General features: G+C 42.9%; 1 protein-coding gene across 1 annotated transcript; it reads left to right on the top strand.

Annotated features, from left to right (window-relative positions):
* The first annotated feature begins 2,848 nt into the window (after nucleotides 1-2,848).
* LOC105897196 (myelin protein zero-like protein 2) lies at nucleotides 2,849-21,358 on the top strand. The gene is made up of 4 exons (XM_012824097.3): nucleotides 2,849-3,122; nucleotides 15,489-15,658; nucleotides 17,889-18,099; nucleotides 18,327-21,358. Exons 1-4 carry the CDS (start codon nucleotides 3,071-3,073, stop codon nucleotides 18,491-18,493), a joined length of 600 nt encoding a protein of 199 aa, XP_012679551.1. The 5' UTR covers nucleotides 2,849-3,070; the 3' UTR covers nucleotides 18,494-21,358.
* Nucleotides 21,359-22,234: the final 876 nt, after the last annotated feature.

The following is a 22,234-nucleotide window of genomic DNA, read 5'->3' as shown; positions in this document are numbered from 1 at the left end:
CCCTGACAATGCTACACGCAACGCTCCTTCTCATTGGCCGAGCAGCCACCTCTCCCCGTGTGGTGCATGCGTTTTCTTGTAGCTCCATCCTGCCAGCATCTTATTTCATCCCACAATGCATCGTGGATGGAGAAGCTGGAGGAACATCCAATCCTGGGCTAGTTTGCTATTTTTTTTTTGTAGATGCACCTGACTGTTTTTTTTTGGATTGGAAACGCATGTTAGAAATACGGCATCGCATTTGTATTATTTGGAACGAGGAAGCAAATAGTGACGTGACAACAGGAAAATCACATTAGATAAAACGGATGTTGTCCTAAAATAGTAGGTTTGTTACACTAATGTATCCAACCATGTCAACATAGCTTATCCATTATAGTGACTTTTTTGTGGTTATCTACGAAAGGGTAGTAGAGCTTTGTGTAGTTTTGTGGTCCAACAAAGATGCTTCAAGACAACAATGAGACATAAGACAGTGTTGCCCCATGCAACTGTTTGTGTCCATATTGTTTACACATATTTGTCCATTGTGTTGCATTTTATTTATATTTGGCCCTGGTCCTGAAATTATAAAGACAGAAGATATAGTCCACTGAAAGAATAAAGAGCATCAGCCTACTCTAAGTTAAAACAATGACATTTTTGATTAAAAACAACCTCAACTAGGCAACTCCAACTTCACCAGGCTGTTCAAAGACTGCAACATCTCTGTGACGCGTCAGGCCGTGAGATATCAGAATTTCTCTTAACAAATATGAAACCAACAAAATCACTTTCACAAGTAGAGTTTGTTACATTATGTAAAGCACTAAATCTGTCCCATTTTCCAACTGCTACTCACTAATTGGATAATCCAAGATGCATGTTTTCAAAGCTTTGATTGTTCAATGAGCAGGAGTTGTACAGTTGTGCCTTATGCATCTTAATATAGAAGAACAGGCATAATGTGTTTTACCATCTTAATATAGAAGAACAGGCATAATGTGTTTTACCATCTTAATATAGAAGAACAGGCATAATGTGTATTACCATCTTAAATTTCTACTTTGAAGTACCGCTGTCAAACAGGTGTACTTGGAAAGAAATTCGGCCCTGGACTTGTCAGCACCAGCTGGAGGGCCAGTATTGAGGCAGGTAGGGTGAGGAATAGAATGTATGTACATAATATACATTTGATGTTGATGGTCCACCAGCCCACAGATGCAGTGGCCCACAGGGACTTGTGCCTGTATGCCCGGTGGCCAGTACAGATGCAGTGGCCCACGGTGGCTTGTGCCTATATGCCCGGTGGCTTAGACACCCCTGGTGTCAGAGAATACAAACATGGCAGACCATAGTGAATACTATCTGTATATTGTAAATGTGAAAGTAAAACAAGTTCACTTAAATTGAGTGGACAGAATTGAATGCATTCATGAAATTCACTAAGTCTTGACTGCCTATAAACTGACTTTTATCATTTACAGTGAGGGATTTGTTCTACAAATGAGCAGCAGTAACCGCAGCTGTGGTAGTTTACAAAAAAAGTCAGTAATGGTGCCAACGATTTTCAACCACAGTTTAATATAAATCAAAATGTCATTCTTTTCAGTAGAAGGTGAAGAATAGTAAATATTCACATACTTTCTAAAAAAAAAACCATCAGAAGATAATTCTGATGATGGTTAAATGTGTGATGGACATGCACGACCAGGACAGGAATTAATTTAAATCAGGTGAAGGTTAATGAACAATGTCCCAGCTTCATATGCTGGCATGTTGTTATAGACAGTCCCAAACAAATTGATTTAGCACCAGTAGTAATTCATTAAACGTTCATACAAATGAAAGCTAATTTTAAATAATGAACGTGCAACCATTTCATGTTCAATCTGTAGGATTAAATGAGGTGCTAATCCCAATTGATCTCTATGATCTTGGATAACTAAGAATTAAAGTATTTTATCTTATTCCCACAGGGAAATCTTTAAAGCCTCTAGAAATGACCCTGTTATGTTCTATCTGAAACCTTTGATAGTAGTTTTGCCTCTTCTCCTGGTCCAGATGGCCATTGTCTGTATGTACACCATGTGTTTCCTAGTGTCCTTCCTTGGATTTACTGACTCAGACTGATTAACTCATTTAGCTTCTTAATTATTCTTAAATGGCTTTAATTCGGATGTATTACCAATCAAACAGCCTAAGGGCAGTTGCTATTGTGGATCTAAGGTAAAGTTTAATTAGTAATGGACTAAGGAGCTTTGAGAGACTGCTAGGATAAGAAGAGGTAGCCTGTGCATTAAACTGTGTTTTATTTTAAACAAAGGCAATAGACAGCCTTATCATACATTTATATGTAGCCTGTATATTACATTTATTTATGTAAAATGCAAGACATAAAAAGACCAATACAGGTACCCTGATAAGACTTTAATCCACCAATTGAGTTAAAGGGCTTGTAACATATTCCAGAATCGTTTACTGTTGTGAGCCTCGGCAGTGTTGATCTGAAGTAGTCCTAAAGTATGGTTGTAAAGCGTAGTTTTTAAACAGGGCCAGAGGGGGGAGTCCTATCACTCTGCTGGAATGAAACAGTAGTTGCGATGGTAGGCTACTGTGGTGGCTTCAGCAGACGAATTTCCTTGAACTTAATGTTAAAATATTCTAAACTGATTTTAAACTTCAAATGGTAGTACTGTTTTCGATCAGGTACACACACAAAAAAATCACCTTAGCTATAATAAAATACAATTCCTTGGTCGTTTTTGATGAGCCGTCCAAACCGTACTTCTCCTTGAAGGCCGCCAGGGTGTCCCATTGCCAAGGTTTTTTCTTTTTTACCATACCTCTCAGTCATCCCCTCCTTTTTCCTCCGTGTGATGTCAGCGATTGCCTGAGAAACGGAGCCAAGGTGTCCTCCCACAGTTCAGGTGCCAAGAGGTGGTCCCAGACTGGGTCGTGGTGGGATTTCGTCTAGGGGAGACGCTCCGCATAGTCGATCAAAGGACTTGGAGTGCTAAGCTCAGATATCGCCGAGTTGAGGATATATCATCCCCTGGTGCGTCTTTGATCCGGTACTCTCTGTTGCCTCATGTGCGTAAATCGGTTACAACTTCTGGTCCTGTATGGACTCGCAGTTTCAGGTGGGTGTTAAAAACAAAGTCTTTGTCAGATGTGGATATAGTGTTGTCAGATGTAGATATAGTGTTTATTTCCTTACTAAGATATCTTTATGTTATTAGGTATTCTGTTTTTAGTAGGTTTTCCTCTGTAGTTTATCATCTTCATGGACATTCATGATCGTGCTTGGGTGAATACATTCCGTAAAGACGAAAGAGTTTACTAAGGAAATATTTCCGCGACTCCCCCTGACCTGCTAACTTTAAGGTATACTAATGCGGAACGTGCGTAAAAGGGAAGCTGGCACACCGGTTTGATCCGCAGAGGATTGCGATGTACGCACGACATTTACGCAGATTTATTGGAGACTCTTGTACGTTAAACGGACCTGATCAAAGCTGTATTGTCTCAGGCTGCCAAGCAACATAATGTCTTTCCTGCTTGATGTATTGTTTGCCACAATTGCGTGCCGCTCCAAAAGGTCGTGTTGGACATGCTGGCCAGAAGATTCCAGCTGTTTCCCCCGTAGTCGCCAAGCCCCACCATTTGTTTCCCACATAATTAATGTTGGCAAGTAAGTATTGGAAAGACACTCTTCCCTCTGGTAAGGATGCACCAACAGGATGTGTGGTAGAGTGGTGTCTGTCTACATTTGAATACATTTAATCGGACACGTTTTTGCGAATATGGATTATAAAAAGCGGAGGATCACCCTGACAAAGATGATACATTCTATATAACCTTGGTTTAATCGTGGTGACGATCATCTCTGTGCATAAGTGGCTTACACATGAAAGTGCAAGCAGCGCAATTTACGTGTGTGCGCACACACTAATCACATCAACAGATTGTAATACCCCACTGATTTTCAGCGCTGCTGCTATTGTTGGCATTTCCTCTCATCTGTGGCCAAAACATTATGCACATGTACCTTCGCAGTATTTACCGCCCTCCCATAGGTCTTGCCTTGAAAGTTTTCTGAAAACAACAGAAACATTGCTTAACAACCATGACAGCACATTGAAAATGTTTTTGGACATGCAAAATCGGAGGCGGACATCAACTGTGTGTCATGTCTTAACACCACCATTCTACCAGTGTATCGTTAAGTGTCGTGTCAGATTAAAACACACGAACCACGCCTGACAGATTTCCTTTGGGGCAAATGAGTCCCACTGGCACACCTTGACGAAGGAAGTTTCAGTCAAAACCTGTTGGGAAATGTGTGACGTACTCTCATAAGTGCAGATGTCAGAGGTGATAAACACGTTTGTGTGAAAGGAATGCTACTGAAGAGGCATATACGCTCTCAATACCCCCGCTCTCAGGGTTATCAGATAAAAACCGAAAGAGCTGATAAAAACGTACGGCCAAGCGGGGTTCTCAACTGATTTCCCCGACAGGCGAATCCACATAAACGAAACGCAGCCAGCGATTTTCTGCTGTTTTTCTCTAACCAGTCAAGGCCACGAGTGACCACAGGTGTGCAAGTGTAAACTTGCCTGAACAGTCCAGAAGCAGCTAGAAACACACGCCCGTGCGCGTGCACTAACACACACTCACACACAAACACACACACACACACACGTACAAGTATGTTCCGAAAGGGGGAAGGGGGACGTTTTTTTAAGATTAGATCATAGAGTGTTATTTCTGTGGGTGTTTCAGTTAAAAAAATTGTTTGGCAAGGGAACCCTGATCTATGGTTAACAGCTTTTAGTCAATTCATAAGTGCAGTAGTTACACACATTTGACATAGGAGACACACCTAAGCTTAGAGCTTATTTTAAGTCAAACTGGTTAGTATGACATTTGGTTTCTAGTTCTACAGCAGTGCTGCATTTCTGTACACTGGAATTCTGAAAGTATTCATTTGTTGTTGTCAACTAATTATATTGAGAAAATCTTTATTTGGGTTGGCAAAGAACCTATTTTAACTAATGATCACAAATGTATCCACCGCTGTAAATTCTTTTGGAGCAATAGAGTGAAAGACAGACAGAAAGAATCAAAAAAACATAGTGAAATAAGCAAAAAGTGAGAAAGAGAGAAAACATTTTATAGAGAATTATTGGACATCTTAGCAGGAACTTTTTGCTAAGTTGATTAGTTCAGCTGTGAAAAAAGGCCTGAGGTGAGTGACTTTGCGTGCCTGAGCATATTTGTGATCTGGGAGGAGAATACAGGGACGGGGCAATTCCAGTAACCTTGACAGACTCATACGCAATTCCCTGTCTAGGGGTTGGGAAGAAAGTGCTGGATCACAGTTGACAAAAGGACAACTTGATGGGTTGCCAGTTATTCTCCGTGCTGGTCTGTCTTGGCCCCAAGTGGGACAATGTTGATAGATTCATAGTTTTTTTGTTTCCTGTTTCAGTGGTCATTTTGAATGATATTGTTATTTGAGAAATGACTGAGGAACATAACCCTTTCCCACGATAATAAGCCCTTTTCAGTATCTTTCCATGACATTAAGCAGCTTAATTAACAGACGGTTTCCTTGCAAATGTCCATATTTATGTTATACAGTTACAGTCCATTCTTCTGAGTTTCAGTTTTGGACAACAGTCTAGAATATCCATGACCATGGGACAGCCCAAACCATGGTGGTCTGGCAAGAGTAGACTACATCTCTGGTCAGTTTATGCTGAAATCATCATCGATGAGTAATTCAAACCAAAAGATTACAGTATTGCCCAATCAGCCCAATCAGCACGCACTAGAAAGAGGAAGTGCTCTCATCTGAAATCAAAGTGAGAACCTCTGTTTAGGAAGTGAGAATTGGCATTAGGTTCTGTTGGTTTCACATGTACATACAACACATTGCAGAAAGTTGAAGATGGTTCAAGGAGATAGCTCAAAACGCCTAACCAGTTCTTCAACTACCTTTGTGTCACCACTAGGCCTAAGTTGAGCTTACAACTCAGCTCACAGTGTTTAAACCGTTTGACCTAGAATTGAAATGTTCTTTTTATAGCAACACCCAGTGGAAGTAGGGAGTGGGCTCCTTATTGTGTTTTCCTTGCAGTGTAATAATGGGACACAAGGTCATGAATCTGGTCATGCTATCACATATGGCCGCAGGTTGTGCTATGGTGCTTGGCCCCTGCTTGAAGCTCTGTTTACACCGGCTTCCGTTTGGACGTGGTGTCTCAAACTAGACCCTCACTAGAACATATTTCAAATCCTTACCACTCCATACATTACAACAGATTTCCATATTTTTTTGTCTATCTCCCCTCATCCGTTTGAGCGCTGACACTGAAAGATTTCGTCTACACAGTCATTGCACCACGCCATTGCCCATGACTATTCTATGATTCAAACATATTACAACAGCTTCTCTTTGTTTTTTGTATGATTACATCTCTACCAGAGAGTGCTCATACTAGAGGACAAACTCAAAACCGAACACCATACAGTAGCTGATCATCTCCATGTTTATATTCAGGATTCTGTGGCCTCAACAGCCTCATCAGTAGACTGGAGCAGTGAGACATTGATCAACATACCTCAGATCAATAGACAATCCAGTGGGATGATCTTTTAAGACCAGCCTGAAGTCAGTTCCCTTCTTTCCGCTTGTCAGAGGGGGGTAATAAGCCCAGCATGGTTATGTTATGGCGACACCCAGGCTTTACCCTCTAGTATGCCAGGGAAAGATTGCCAGTAGTTTAGCCAACTAAAATGACTTGACCTTGTGACAAATGTTATTTATGATAGTTATCAAGTTCTCAATCATATCAATGAGGCTATTGTTTGACAGGCTTTTTTCATAACATTGTTGCTGATGTCTCTTATTAGGAAGTCAGACCATTGTGTGGCAATTGTATACATTTTTCATGGTTCCTCAAAGTCTGTTTGACCATTAGCCAACACTGTGCAGGCTGTATTCGGTCATCAAGCAGTGAAGTTTAAAGTGTATTCAGAGACACACACACTCTCTCTCTCACTTTCTCCCTCTCTCTTCTCTCTCTCTCTCTCTCTCTCTCTCTCTCTCTCTCTGTCTCTGTCTCTGTCTCTGTCTCTGTCTCTGTCTGTGCTGCTGCTGTTGCTCATCCTGTGCCAGACTGGGATGTCGGGAGTGCTGCGGTGTAGCGGACAACATGAATGAGTGCTCATCTTTATCAGTGAAGAATCAGTGAATATGGAGAAGGGCTCTCTGAGCTCACAGGACAAATGAGGGGGAGTCTGCATGATGGAGTATTCTCCAGTGCCTTTGACGTTCCCCAGACAACAACCATCTCCCAGAGAAACTGCTTTGCATATTGGAGGTTGCTTGTTTTTCATAAATGTATATATCCAAGGGAAAAAAAATGGCATGCATGCATGCATGCTCAAACATCAGCTTACATCCCCTAAAACAAAGCCGGTGGATTTATGAGAACTGTCAGATGCTGTTTATGAGTTTGAGGTGAGACTGAAAACGAAGTGGACTACAGCTGCAGGTCTGGAGTTGCATGCGTGCAGGAACAAACCCCCTTGAATGAGTTGTTATGTGTGTGTGTGTGTGTGTGTGTGTGTGTCTGGTAGTCTCAGATTATCTCCAACCCCTAAAGCTAAATCCTACACTGTGATCATCCTTTATCCTGCGATCCGGCAGGCCTGTACATCAAGTTCGGTCTTGAATTTGCCAATAGGTTGTTGAAGTAGTTGGATCTGTGAGAAGAAAGAGAGAAAAGTTCAAGAGGATTTGAAGCATTAGGGAGGCCTATCACACACTGGCTGGGCGGTTGTTGTTCATTCCATCCAGCTAAAATGCCCTTCTCTTCTGGTACTTGGATATTTGTGTTGATATACTGTATATGTGTGTGTATGTGTCTGTATGTGTGATAGTGTGGTACATATGTGTGTGTGTGTGTATGTGTCTGTTTATGGGTGTGTTTTAGTGTGTGTCTGTATGTGTGATAGTGTGTGGGTGGGAGTGACTGCATGCTGGGAAGTCTTCATTCCCTTTTAAGTGAAGAAAGTGGAATATTTTAAGATGCGGCGTCTCCCTTTTTTTGAACAGTAGACTGTCAGACTCACTCTCCCCGACTTTCAGTGATCCTTTTCAGAACATAGAGTCTCTCTCTCTCTATCTCTTTCTCTTTCTCAGCCTCTCTCTCTCTCAGTCTCACAGAGTCTCTCTTTCTCTCTCTAGTCTGCTCCATGAGCACAAACTGTTATCTGAACTCCTTTTCCCTGGTCCATGAAAGGCCTCCGCTAGTCTCAAACTTTACCTGTGTCAAAGCAAGAAAAACTCACTGAACAAAAGCGTAAAAGAGACTCTTTGTCATCCCCCTGAGTCTTTGTGCAGAAGACTTGGCAAGCATGTTTCTCTCCTGGTCCAACACCGTAAGAAGACGAGTCAGATTGCCTCTCTTGGCCGTTTCAAAGAGGACATAATTTAGCAAAATGTCCCTAATGAACATAATTTTCTGCTTCCCAGCAGAGAGAGGTGTTGATTGGTTGTTTTTGTGTAGTTGTCAAAGCCCTCCATGATGGAACATCCTTGGGCCCTCCCAAAAATAAAACACCAGAATCAACAATTTACTCTATGCGGGCAGTGAACTGAGGAAACTATGAGCCAGCGATGGTTTTAGTGAGTGCAAACTGCTGGCCAGTGCTGCCTCGGACGGCATGCCTAAGAAAAACATCCTAAGCTTCTCCTGGACTGAAGGTTAGCATTCTATGCAGGAAGTACATATTTACAAGCAAACGCTCCTTTCAGGCCCTCCCCCAACTTGAACCACGTCACTGTCTGCTGTAATTTGATCAATCCTCTGTAGATTTACCATTGGTTTATTGCTCTGCTGCGGTCTTGTCTGATGTTCTACTTTCATATCCTCTCATAAAATAGTAGTTAACCGTTGAGAACAATCCCAAAGGACCTTCCCGGGTGTGGCCGGAAAGGGTTGGTAATCAAAGGCCCACTGAGGTAGATAGACAAACAAACACAGATCACCATCATCTTAGGCTTCGTGCGCCATATGCTGAGATATCATCGCTGGCGGCAAAACTCTGTGTTTGTTCACTTCCTGTCTTTCATTCTCTTTCCCTCTCTGTTTTCACTAGAATTGTTGCTGCTGTACTCTTTACCTTCTCTCTTACATGTATCTCTAACTGTGTTGAGATAAAAAAAAAAAAAAAAAAAAACCACATATTTCGCTCAAATTACTAGAGCCAATTAGCACAATTACCATAGCTTACTCTATGCTAATTATGTGTATAGATAGAGACAAATGCATCATTCATGGCTTTTTCTCTGCTGGAAATGGTAATGATTATCATTATCCTAATTGGTATGCACGACTGCACCAAAGGCCGCTTTGCTACTTCAACACTTTTTGGCCTGATCAATCACATGAAATTGCATGAGTCACAGAAGCATTGCCTTGGCCATGTCGGCAAGTTGTGGAACCGCTACATTTTCACAGCTTGTATTATACGTGGTAAGCTTCTTCTGTGGAATCAGTAAAAAGACTGGGACTTTGGATTTGCTGCAGGCCTGGCCATCTGTATTATATAGGGTTGAAATCAGTAGCTTAAGGCAATGTGCTGGTAGAAGTAGCATTGCCACTACATGTAATCCTTGATTAGCTTTTCAGTGGAATTACTGGGTTTTAGCATGTGTGTGGTTTGTTATTGAGTGTGTGTGTGTGTGTGTGGGTGATTTTGGCATGAAGGAGGACTGTCTGTGTGTCAGTGCTGTGCTGTGCATACACACACTCTGGGCAGGTTAAGCTCTCACTCTTCCTCGTAAATCCTAGCGTCTCGGCTTGTATCCTCCCCTCTCCAGTCCCTCTGCACTCGCACATGTGATGAATGCACTAGGGAGGGTGCATGGCCTTTTTCGGAATGGGGGATGTTGTGTGTGTGTGTATATGTGTGTGTGTGTGTGTGTGTGTGTGTGTGTGTTAGAGGGAGTGGGGGATGTTGTGTGTATGTTTGTGTGTGTGTTAGAGGGGCGGGCAGTAAAGGGCGTAGTTGGGTTGAGGAGGATTACTGTCCCGTAAATGGATGGTCTGAAGTTTGTCCAGGCAGACACGTCCTAAGCTTGAACCGTCTCCTCCTAGAGGTGGTCATTAGTTTGTAGGCAGCTGCTATGGTTAGCCCTCTCCTCTCCCCTTCCGCCTTGATGGATTTCTCCTCCACTCCGAGTCCATTTGTCCAAGCACTTCCAGCAACAGGCTGTCCGCTTCTGAAGTACTACATGATGGATGACAAGAAAGAGCAAGAGGAAGAAACAAGACCAATCAAAACAGAAAACAATTGTCTGATGTTTCGGCACACTAGTTTAGGGCACATTAGAGGCTTGGGTGAGATGGAGGTGGGGTAGGGTGTGTTTGTGTGTGTGTGTTGGTTGGGGGGGGGGGCTATTCATCACTTCGTCTCCCAGGGCGATGAGAGTAGCGCCCCCCGTCGTCTCCTCCTTTATCTGAGGTTAAGACAGAGAAGGGGGGGGTGGGGGCTAAATGTGGAGTCACAGGAAGCTCTTTCTTTCGCTGATAACCCTCCCCGCTTCCCCCATGAGGTCTGACGCTGTTTTTTCCCCCCAGAAGCCCCAGGAATGAGGTCCCTGGACAAACAAACAAGCGGTGCCGACCCACCTCTCTGCGCAGCACTGTACATTGTCCTGTTATCGGCCGCCGCCAAGCCCCCAGCCCCCCCCACCCCTCACAACACACAATCCCATTCCCACCCAGGCGTTCTGGATGTGTGCTGTGTAGTGACAGATCAGCGATTAGCGTGACTCAGGCTTCTGTGTAGGTGCCAGAGTTTGCTGATTGTATTTTTGAGAATTGTGATGGTGTTTCTTGGAAGTATAGGTTCAGACGTGCAGCGCGATGGTTCACCCCCCCTCTCCCCTCCCCTCCCCACACACTCATCTTCCAACCCAGACTTTCGTACACTAGTTTCAGAGGTTCAATAGGTTTAAAGGTTTTATATATGACTATAGAATCATGACCACTCTTTGGGCTGTAGAAGGCTCTTCGGTTTTAGTAGAAGTATGACAGGACCAGCAGTGCAGTGCAGCTAATACAATTTCAATTACAGTATCTTGTAAGATGCCCCAGTAGGACAGTATTGCTTCCTTGAAAGGGACACATTTTACCAACGAAACAATTACAAAGAATTATAATCATAACTTTTACACACTGTGTAATAGGTTTTGGTCTGGAGGCACAGGCTATTGTTTTGTGTTTTGGATGCTTAGACTTGGGGAAAAAACACAGAACCCATGACACCATATATAAACACTGGGAAAGATAACGTTTACACAGCAAAGGCAGAGAACAAACACTCAGCCATTCAATCATGCTGGGGAGCATTGTTTAGGTGGCATGCATATACACCACACACACACACACACACACGCACATGCACACGCACACGCACACGCACACACACACACACACATTTTCTCTCTCATATACACACACACATACACACGGTTTCTCTTTCTCTCTCTCTCTCTCACTCACACACACACACTCTCTCTCTCTCACACACACACACACCGTCTGTGCAAATACGACAGCCTTAACTGCGTGGGCCACCTGGACAGAGCAATCATGTGTCATGGCCTTTGACAGCATGGGAAAGGGGTCCTTTAATATCAGAGGAAGTGGAGCAGCGTTGAGTTGAGTCCTGCTCCCATGTTGTTGAGGCGGGAGGCAGGAAATCTCCGACCGTTGATTACAAGAGTCTCTGTTCTCCCCAAGCCCAGAGGTTCACATTTATAGAAAGTCATTTGATCGTCAGTTTGATTTATTTTTAACGGTTTCAGTTCCCTACACTATTCCAGCTCAGCATAATGGGTCTAATTCCTCACATGATACCTGCAGTTTGTCTTTTATTTAGGTTATTCACCACTAAAGCGGCTCTGTAAACAGCAGGCGTGACGTGTCATTTCCAGAGAGGAGGGAGGATATTAGCTTTTGCCGTTGCAGGAACTGGTTCCCTATAGCCAGCCGGCCTCATTCATCACAGTGAAAGTTCTATGATTAAACCCAGAGAGTTGGTACTACATGTGATAATGTACAGTAATGAAAAAACCCTTACTTTATCGGTCCGTTGAATTCCAACACATCATACAGCATGTGTGGCTGATCACTGACTGTGTCTCGTATTGCTCGAGAATAATGAGATGCTGACTGGACTATGGAAAGTCCTTCAGAGTGACCTTTCTTATCCACAACAAATTGTCGTTTTCCAGACAGGGATTTCTAGACGAAGCGTAATCCAGGATTAAGCCCAGACATAAACCTCGGACTAAACTTTGAAACTAATTTATTCCTTTATTTCAATTTAATCTGTGCAAGTATTTACATGAGACCTAATGAATCTAAAATTACACTTACACTGTAAAAAGCCAGATGATCTGTAGTAGTCAGTGTGTATGATGTATTATGTAGTATTATACATATTGTGAAAGGCCAGATGACCTGTAGTAGTCAGTGTGCATTATGCATTATGTTGTATTATGCATATTGTAAAAGGCCAGATCACCTGTAGTACTGTGTATTACAGTTTTATGCAAAAGTTTGGGTACCCTCTGAGGTTGCATGTTAATTTGCTCTATCTTTATAAGAAAACATCATAGCAATATGTCATTCATTTTCTAGACAAAAGCTGGAGAATGGGATTCTTAATGTAGCAGTATTGAATTGTATGAAATAAAATCGAATGTGAAAAATAGGCTGTGCAAAAATGTTGATTTGAATACTTAATGCTGATTGATTGAAACAAAAACATATTTTGATTAGCTAATTTAACCTCAAACTGCAAATAAAGTTGCAACCAATCATGAAAAGCTAATTTAACATAGCTAATTGCTAGATATGCTTCTCCTTTATTCTCTGTTGGAAAGTAGCAACATGGGAACCTCAAAATAACTCTCTAATGACCAAAAAACTAAGATGATTTGTCAATATGAATTAGGAGAGGGATATAAATAGTTATCAAAAAGGTTTGAGGTGTCTGTCTCCACAGTCAGAAATGTAGTAAGAAAATGGAAAGCCACAGGAACAGTCTTTGTGAGGGAAAGATGTGGTAGGCCAAGAAAAATGTTTGAAAGGCAAAGATGAAGAATGGATAGAATAGTCACAGACAAACCACAGAGCACGTCTAAGGAGCTCTAGAACCTCTTGCTACTGATGGTGTCATTGTACATCATTCCACAGTCCAGTGCACAAGGACAGCTCAATGGCAGGGTAATGCATAAAAAGCCTTTTCTCACCACAAGCAGAGTCGCTTGAGGTATACAAAGGCTCATCTGAACAAGCCAGAATCATTTTGGAATAAAGTGATGTGGACAGATGAAACTAAGATAGAGTTATTTGGTCACAACCATAAACGCTTTGCTTCACGGAAAAAGAACTTGCTGTCTACTGTAAAATTTGGTGGAGGGTCTGTCATGCTATGGGGCTGTGTGGATAGCACAGGTACTGGAAATATTTTGTTGAGGGTCGCATGGATTCCACCCAGTATACGCAGATTCTTGGGAACAATGTTCAAGACTCAGTCACGAAGCTGAAGTTACGCCAGGGTTGGTTATTTCAACATGACAACGATCTAAAGCATTGTTCAAAATCTCCCAAGGAAATCATGCTGAGGCACAGATACAATGTTCTAGAAAGGCCATCCCAGTCCCCAGACTTGAATATCATCGGAAATGTATGGAATGATCTGAAGCGGGTTGTCCATGCTCGGCAGCCATCAAACCTGATTCAACTTGAGACATTTTGTAAGGAGGAATGGTCCAAAATACCTGCAGCCAGAATTCAGTGACTTATCAGTGGCTATAAGAGGCGTTTACAGGCTGTTATTTCAGCAATGGGAGGGTCTACCAAATATTTATGTGATTATTCCACTGGGGTGCCCACATTGTTGCACATATCTGTTATTGTTATGAGGCACACTGCATTGTTTCTGTCGATTCAATAAATGTTATTACAGATCTCAAATGTAACTTTTCCCATAAGGTGTAAATTAGGTCCAAATGAACTTGCTGCTTTGAAAGACCAGCCGATAATAATCTGAAATAATGATAATTATCAGGGGTGCCCAAACATTTGCATAAAACTGTATGTATTATGTAGTATTATGCATATTTTAAAAGGCCAGATGACCTGTAGTAGTCAGTGTGCATTATGTATTATGTAGTATTATGCATATGGTAAAACGGCAGATGTGTTGTAGTGGTCAGTGTCAGTGTGTTAGGCTTGGCATACTACCACACGTATGCTGGAAAAGAGAGTGAATGTTGACATGTCTTAGTTGCTAGTCTACACCAGCACCATCACATGGGTTCACAGCGCTGACGTGTAATGTTGCATTCCTGCTTACACTGATGTGTGCCCTGACTGACTAAAGCCAGCTGTGGAGCTTGGCTGGTGATCACTCAGCTTGTTCGTCCATTATGCTACTCTGACCTTTCAGCTGAGCCAGATCTGCTTAGAGGTGCCAGTGGAGGGATTCAGGTTTTGGCAAAAACAAATTTGGACTCACAAAACGCAAAAAAAAAAAAGCGTTCACCGTATGTTCGCTAATATAGTAGTGAAATATTTGGTGTCCTATACACAGTCACACACACACACACGCACACACAGTCACACACACACACACACACACACACACACACACACACACACACACACACACACACACACACACACACACACACACACACACACACACACACACACACACAAACCTTTGGGTCAAAATGTATCTCTCTCCAGGTTTTGTCCAGGAATGAAATTTGTAAACAAATACAGTAAAATGTCTAAAAAGAGTCAAGACCCATTGACTGGAACACTGTTTTTATATTTCTTTAGAATTACACCATCGGCTTCAGTGCCTATTTCTCAGTGACCTGACAGCTCAGTCTTATATTCTGGCGACATCCTGAAGTCCAGTCCCTGCTGTTACAGCAGATACAGTCAGTATGTGCTCAGTGTCCTACCAGCTCATGGCTGGACGTCCCTCATAATCTGCAGACACACACACCCTCATCCCAAATCCTCTTAGCCCTGGGGTATTGCCTGCTTTGCTGTAAGAGGATCCATAACCCTCTCAGGCATCATACATACGTGATTGTCCCCCAAAGAGGAACCTTTGAGTTCTTTTCGGGGTCCTTTCAAGAGTACTCTGCTGTGATTCAAATACGAAAGGCACCTACAAAGATGTATTTGTTAGACAGAAAGTCAAGTGTCCTCAGGTATACGTTGATACATATGAAAACCATACATTAAGTAATGTAAGCACAAATCCAAATGTAAATGCATGCATTTAAGTATAAGAGTTTAAGTATTAGGATACTTTGATGTATTGACAGTGGTTCAGTGTTGTCATCTGTGATGGATGGTTCACCGTTGTGACTGCTCCTCTGTGTCTCGCAGGCTTGCGGCTGGTAAGGGGGATGCGCGTGTACACATCCGGCGAGCAGGAGGCGGTCAATGGCACCGACGTGCGGCTCAAGTGCACGTTTGAGAGCAAGGAGGCCATAAAGCCATCCATCCTCACCGTCTCCTGGACCTTCCGACCCCTGGGCCCCGGTCACGATGAGTCGGTAAGAGAGAGAGGAGCAAGAGGAGCGGTTTGTTTACATTTAGCAGACACTAAGCTAAAACAAGTTATGGTGCATAGATACATTTATTCAGTTGAGTCACAGCAACACTTTGTTGCAATGTGGAGGGATGAACTTCACATGTCACAGAGGATTATCTCCAAATCATAATGTGTTCAACTGTTTTATTATTGTGTTGTTTGCTGTCACTTACACAGTGATTATATGACCATGATTATATAATGTAAATATATAATGTAAATATAGCACAGGTGAAAAGTACTGTGATCCCTACATGGTAAAATCAATGTCAGAGTTCAGACTTAGTTATATTGGTCAGATAAGAGAGGACGGGGATGAAGGGGACCATCTGTTATGTACGGTAAGTCACAGCAGGAAGAGATACGCTTGACTCTTAGTTGATAAGGGTTTTGTTTGGACTAAACAAACAAGAAAATATAGAAAATGGAGATTAGCCCTCTATAATTGAAAAAAAAAAATATGTAAAATTGTAAAGGTTGTTAACAATTTGAGCAGTTGAAGTTTATTTGTTCCATGTAAGAACTTAGCTTAATTCCATAAATCCTTCTCATGGATGTGACTTAAATGGTGCTCTTCTGTCAATATCATACTGACTTGCTTGTGTAGTTTTGGTCACAGTATTACTGTTATCTATAAAAATGAAGTAAATAACCATAGCATAAGCTGCTTTGATCTTACAGTGGTAGCTACTTTGAGTGACTGAGCTATCCCAAATTCAGAGTGACCAGGGGAATAATGCCTTACTTCAGTTTGAGTGTAATGGTGTGATCCTTGCATCTGGCCTCTCTGAACTCCAAGTAAAGGAGGTCCCATAAAAATGTGATGGGCAGGGGGTGGAGGTGGGGGTAATCGAGAGGGGGTTGTAGCTCAAACTGGTCATTCTTGAGGCTGGGTGCTAATACTGGCTAGTACCACTAGGGGGAGCTCCAATGTCTGTTCCGTGACCGGTCAGTGCTACCGGCACCAAGGTCCAGAGTCTGTTCCATGACCGGTCAATGCTAGAGTGCCAGGGGAAGCTCCAGAGTCTGTTCTGTGACTGGTCAGTGGCGCCATCAAACTTGCCATAGAAAAACAGAGTAGCTCTGTCCCTGTTGTTCAGGCAAGAATTATCAGGATGTGGTTTACATTTTTTCTAGAGCCAAAGAAGCATGACTCCTGTGCAGTCGCTACAATATTTTACTTCCGCATTCCCCCCCCCCCCCTTTTTAACAGTGCAATGTTTGTAATATCGGTGCTTTTAAATATATGTTGCGTTATTGCATTGGCTTTCTAAAGTCTTTTCACAGACACTTTAGTGAATTTTAGAAAATGTTTCAACAGACCAATAACTTGTTTTAACTTGTTTTAGTGTGTGCCCACTTCTAGTTACTGACAACTTTCTAGAGGCCCTCATGCCCTCCCAAAATCATTATTAGTCATAGGTTGATGGTGGTTGTGACTGGTCCTAATCTGTGCTTAGTGCAAAGTGTCAGAGGCCCTGCCTGTAAGTAGCCATACCCTGGAGCTCCCCCTGGTGCAAATTATATCTGTGTGAAGTTTGTGATAGGTGATATTCTTTAGGGGTGGGACTAACAAAAAAAGTTATTTGACACCACTACTAAACTTGTTAGTGACTACCGGATGGTGGAAGCTAAAGACTATGTTTAGAATGAAACATTTATATGATTAAAAGATGACTATGGCAAATATTAGTGTCTACATCAACAGTACGGTAATTGTTGTTTCTATGTTACATTAACTTAGTCGAGGCAAACAGATCTGTATCTTTATTTAAGCAACTGAGCATTTGGGTTAGCTGACAGGCTACACTTGCCAGTAACTACTGGATAGCCACACATGCTGCAATGGAAGTCTAAGTAGGTTATGGGGTAAGCTAGCTGATTTAGACTACTACATCAAGATGACATATAAAATAGACTTCAACGAAAGATTACATGAATTTCAATGGGTTGATGTTGGTTAACTTTCTGAAGGGAAGTAGGGTCAATATTTAATTTTAATTAAAAGATTTAATTATTAATTGAATGAAAAACAATGTATTAATTAATGAAAAACAAAACGGATGGGAAAACTGTCAGCTCATACACACAAGTGATCTTTCTCTCTCTCTGTCTGTCTGTCTCACACATACAAGCGCACGCACACACACACAGACTTGCACACACACTTACCCTACCTGCTCTTGCCCCAGGTGTTCTACTACCAGGAGAAGGCCTACCCTCCTGCAGAGGGGCGCTTCCGGAAGAAGGCGCTGTGGGCCGGGGACATCCTGGCTGGTGATGCCTCCATCATCATCCGCGAGGTCAAGTTCACCTTCAACGGCACCTTCAGCTGCCAGGTGAAGAACCCGCCCGACGTGCACGGAAACCCAGGCACGGTGAAGCTCACGGTGGTCCACACAGGTCAGTTACTGCTCACTATGCCTCTCTCTCAGAATGGCCGCACAGCCCTAAGGCTAATTCGGATGGAAGAATGGAGTTGCCGTGTGAGTGAGTGAATTTTCAAATGAAAACTTACTCCAAGGGACCCTGGCTGCTGCTGAAGTGGTTGTAGCCATATTGACAGACATTTTGTATCTGTAATTTGTTGTGTTATCTTCCCCTCATCTCTCTCCCTCTATCTTGCGCAGCCTCTTTCTCTGAGATCGTTGTGGTGGCCGGCATCATCCTGGGAGCCATCGCTCTGGTCATGCTGGTGTTGATCCTGGTGCTGTCAATTAGACGCTGCCGCAGGAAGAGGCACGAGCAGGCCAGCGAGTTACCGCAGATGGAAAGGAAAGACCCCACCATGTGGTGAGAGCACGCTGCGAGGGCGAGTGGGAGTGCACGTGGTATATGTGTGTGTGGGGGCAATTGTTAATCTCTTACTGCCCCCACACACACCCCACCTCACTTCACTCCACCCTGTGTCCGTGGCGACTGTCTGAAGGGAGTGGTGGTGCTCACCTGTTGGACTTGAGTCACTAAAGCACCAGTCAGTTGCTCTGTCAAGAAGGTGTGTGGGGATGGGGATGTATTGTTCCACTGTGGACCTGATCAGACCACTCCGAGGTTGAGGACACATGCAGAAGAGCTGATGGTGCCTTAGTGTTGTATCTGTCATACATGCTTTATCTACTGGAAGCCTTGCTCAAGGCTCAGCTTCACCTTCGTGTTTGTTTGTGTTTATTTGTTTTGTAAATGAGCAATTGTAAATATGCTTATATGAAAAAAAAGGAAAAAAAACAACATTCACAAGGTGAAGTCTGAATAATATGCAAGGTTATTGTATCATGCTTTTTAACTCACTAATAAGGCTTTGGGGGAATCACGTCACAACTTTCCTGACCCGATGAAACCTAGCAACCAGCTGTCCTTGGTTGCTCAGGCTCTGTGCTGTCTCTGAGCAACTTGCGTGGGTACCATTAAGCCCCCTCAAGGTGCTTTCTTGTCCCTCAGTCATTAGCAGCCAATGGTCCACAAGCATTTTGTTTTAGTCAAGGGCATCTTTCTCAGGATTGCATAAGCAAATGACTTTCAGTGCATTTCAAAAAAGTGGTAAATTCTGCTGATATTTCACTGGGCTGCGTTCGCTCACGCTAAAACCACGTTACAAAATGAACGCTGGATGAAAAGCAGCTGGTGCTTTAAGACTTTGCTGCTGATAATGCACTTCCTTCTGTTACATTTCTGTTACTGCTGAGGTTGCTTGTGAACAAGCAATTTGTCTTTTGGAGTCTCTCTCTCCCTTTGTTCTCTGTCTCTCTGTCTGGGGTTTTCAGGCCTGTCTGAGTGTTTTACCTCTGCTCTTTATGAACAACAGTGCACTCAAATTTGTAACATCACTTCACAACACATTCAGACATAAAAAATAACAGATTCTGCCGCTGTTCGAGAGAGTATTTTATTCACCCCACTGACGTGAAACACGAAGATTTTCCCCGGCTTCTTCATAAAAGAAGGCTATGGAGCACTTGCTGCAACAGCCTCCAAAAGGAAATTCCTGCGCATCCGTACACAATTTGACCCTGTGCGTGTCTTGTGTGTTTGTGTGTTTGTGTGTTTGTGTGTATGTGTTTCTTGTGTCTGTGTCTGTGTGCAAATGCACGTGTAAAAAATAGCCAACCTTCAAAATCAGCGCACCTGTATGTGGACGTGGAACTGTTTGAGATCGACAGTTCGGACGGCATGATCTCTGACGCGAGCACCAAGGACTCCAGCTCCTCTGAGGAAGACGAGCCGAGCTCAGACGATGATGATGAAGGTTCAGATGACGACTGATGACCAACCTGACCAAACCCCCTGATGATACAACACCAAGTGAATGGAAACGGAGAGTGCAGAGAGTGTTTCAGTTAGGAGGAATCCTGAAGTATTTGTTTTTGATTCTGTCCTACTCCTGCCAAGAGGGCCGGCATGATAAAATTAGATGAAGGTTGCCCCGGATGAACAGATGGGAAATAGAGCTTCCAGGGACGGCCTCCGCCAAATGACAAAATACAGTAAAAATCAATGTGGTGTAAGAGCCACACATCACATGTCCATAAACTGCCCATATCATATTGCCATTTTTACAGGAGATTACATGAAACGCTGTGAAACACCAGTGGAGTTGCACATGAACTAAAAGTTAAAGTATTGTTATGACTTTTACTGACTGGGTCTTTTACTAAATGAGGCTATATCGTGAAATCCCAAGACGAGTGAGAATATTACTGACTTTAAACTGTTTACATAACATATAAGAATGCGTAAGTAAAATGCACTAAATTTGCCAGCTGAATGTTTGAAGACCCGTTGGCATGCACCCAGTGAGTGCAAACCGTACGTTTTTGCTAAGAAGTTGAAATGATGTTACTTTGTCAAGGTTGTGGAGTGATTTGAACAGTCTGTCAAGAGGAGCATCCACATTGCACGAATGACACAGATGGCTGAGCATGACACTTCACCGCAGTATTAACCTTTCCCCTACCTTTCTGACACTCGCACTGGAAGGCGTCTCAAGGTATGAGTGCCCTTTAAGACGGCTCCTTTGCAAGGTCTGCAGATCCCCAGCAGGAGCCTCACTGGCCCGAGGCAGGTCTGTACCTGAGACTGCGCCACACCCTTCTCTTCCCTCTGCACTCCACGGAATTCTTTTTCCCCCTTCATGCCAATCCAAAAGCCAGACGCTGCCAAGGTATTTTCAGGCCCGTCACAGAGGATTTCTATGGCTGTTCAGAAATACACACACACATGCGATGTTCCTTTTTTGATATACGCACTATTTTACACGGCAAAGTATTTTCCCTTGTCGCTGCCAATGGTCGAGTGGCATTGGATGGCTCTGTAGGCTTCAGCCGCTGATACCTAAAATTGGGATCGTTTCTAGCTTTTGCAGGGTTGTACACACACACACACACACACACACACAAACACACACACACTGGCCTGAAAACCCTTTGACTGAGAAAAAAGCTTGTTGCCTTGCAACCTCCTCTGTGGCGCAAACTACTAACAATTTTAACATGTATTTTTCATGAGATGTTTTATATGAGCATAATGTCGATTGTGTTACATGAAGTTTATATATTTTTATTGTTTTATTGAAATTTCACCTTTGACCACTTTATTATATTCTAAATGTCAATGTAAAATTGATTGATAGATTTTTTTATAATAAAACAAATGTTTTAGCTGTTAATTTGAGTTCAACTGTGATGTTCTTGTTGTCAGAGGACCTGTCAATCATCTACTCCAAAAACACAAACATTATTTCACCCTCCTATAGGAAATAGCTTTGAGACCAGCAATGATGCAACACTTTCAGATCATGTGTGTCAATGCAGCAACATGCTTACAGAACAACCCTGCCTGCAATGTGGTTAAAACCTACACACCCTGTGCCCCACTTTGACCAGCAGGTGTCATTGTAGAGCAGCAGAGAGGAAGGAACATCCTCCAGTTTGCTGCTGGCTCTCTTAGTTAACTGTCTTTCCCCTGAGGACACACAGCACACATTGCAATCTAACAGCCCCTAATGTCCGTGCCACAGGAAGTGGCCCAATTACTGCCAAATCGCTTCTCTTAACTCATTTATCTGTTGCTTTGAAAGCTACATGCCGATCTCTGACCATACAAACCACAACAAACAGAGAGCCATTTCAACCTGTTTAAAAGGAGGCATATGAGCTAAACAGCTTATAGGCACGTGGAGACACAGAATTGTCTGTCTATGTGAGTCTGTCTGTCTGCATCTGTGTGTGTCTGTGTTTCTCTTTCTCTTTCTCTCTCCCTCTCCGCGCGTGTGTGTGTGTGTGTGTGTGTGTGTGTGTGTGTGTGTGTGTGTGTGAATGAGCATTGGGTGAAAGTGCAGTGATTAAAGTCTGCTTTGGCTCAGTTTAGGTTACTGAATGACAGTGAGCGAGGGAAGGAGAGGGAGGGGCTGAGGACACAGGCAGCTATTTGATAACATTCCTCACCCATGAGTCCCTGCCCAGTGCTGATAGAAACAAGCCTGCTTTAATCTACACTCTCCTCTTATGTCAACAGGGTCAGCACTTGGATAGATTTGGTTCTC

This window comes from Clupea harengus, chromosome 9 (genome assembly GCF_900700415.2).
Source record: "Clupea harengus chromosome 9, Ch_v2.0.2, whole genome shotgun sequence".
In the NCBI taxonomy this organism is placed as follows: Eukaryota; Metazoa; Chordata; class Actinopteri; order Clupeiformes; family Clupeidae; genus Clupea; species Clupea harengus.
Note: the sequence above shows the minus strand (reverse complement) of the source record. Positions and strands in the feature narration are given on the sequence as shown.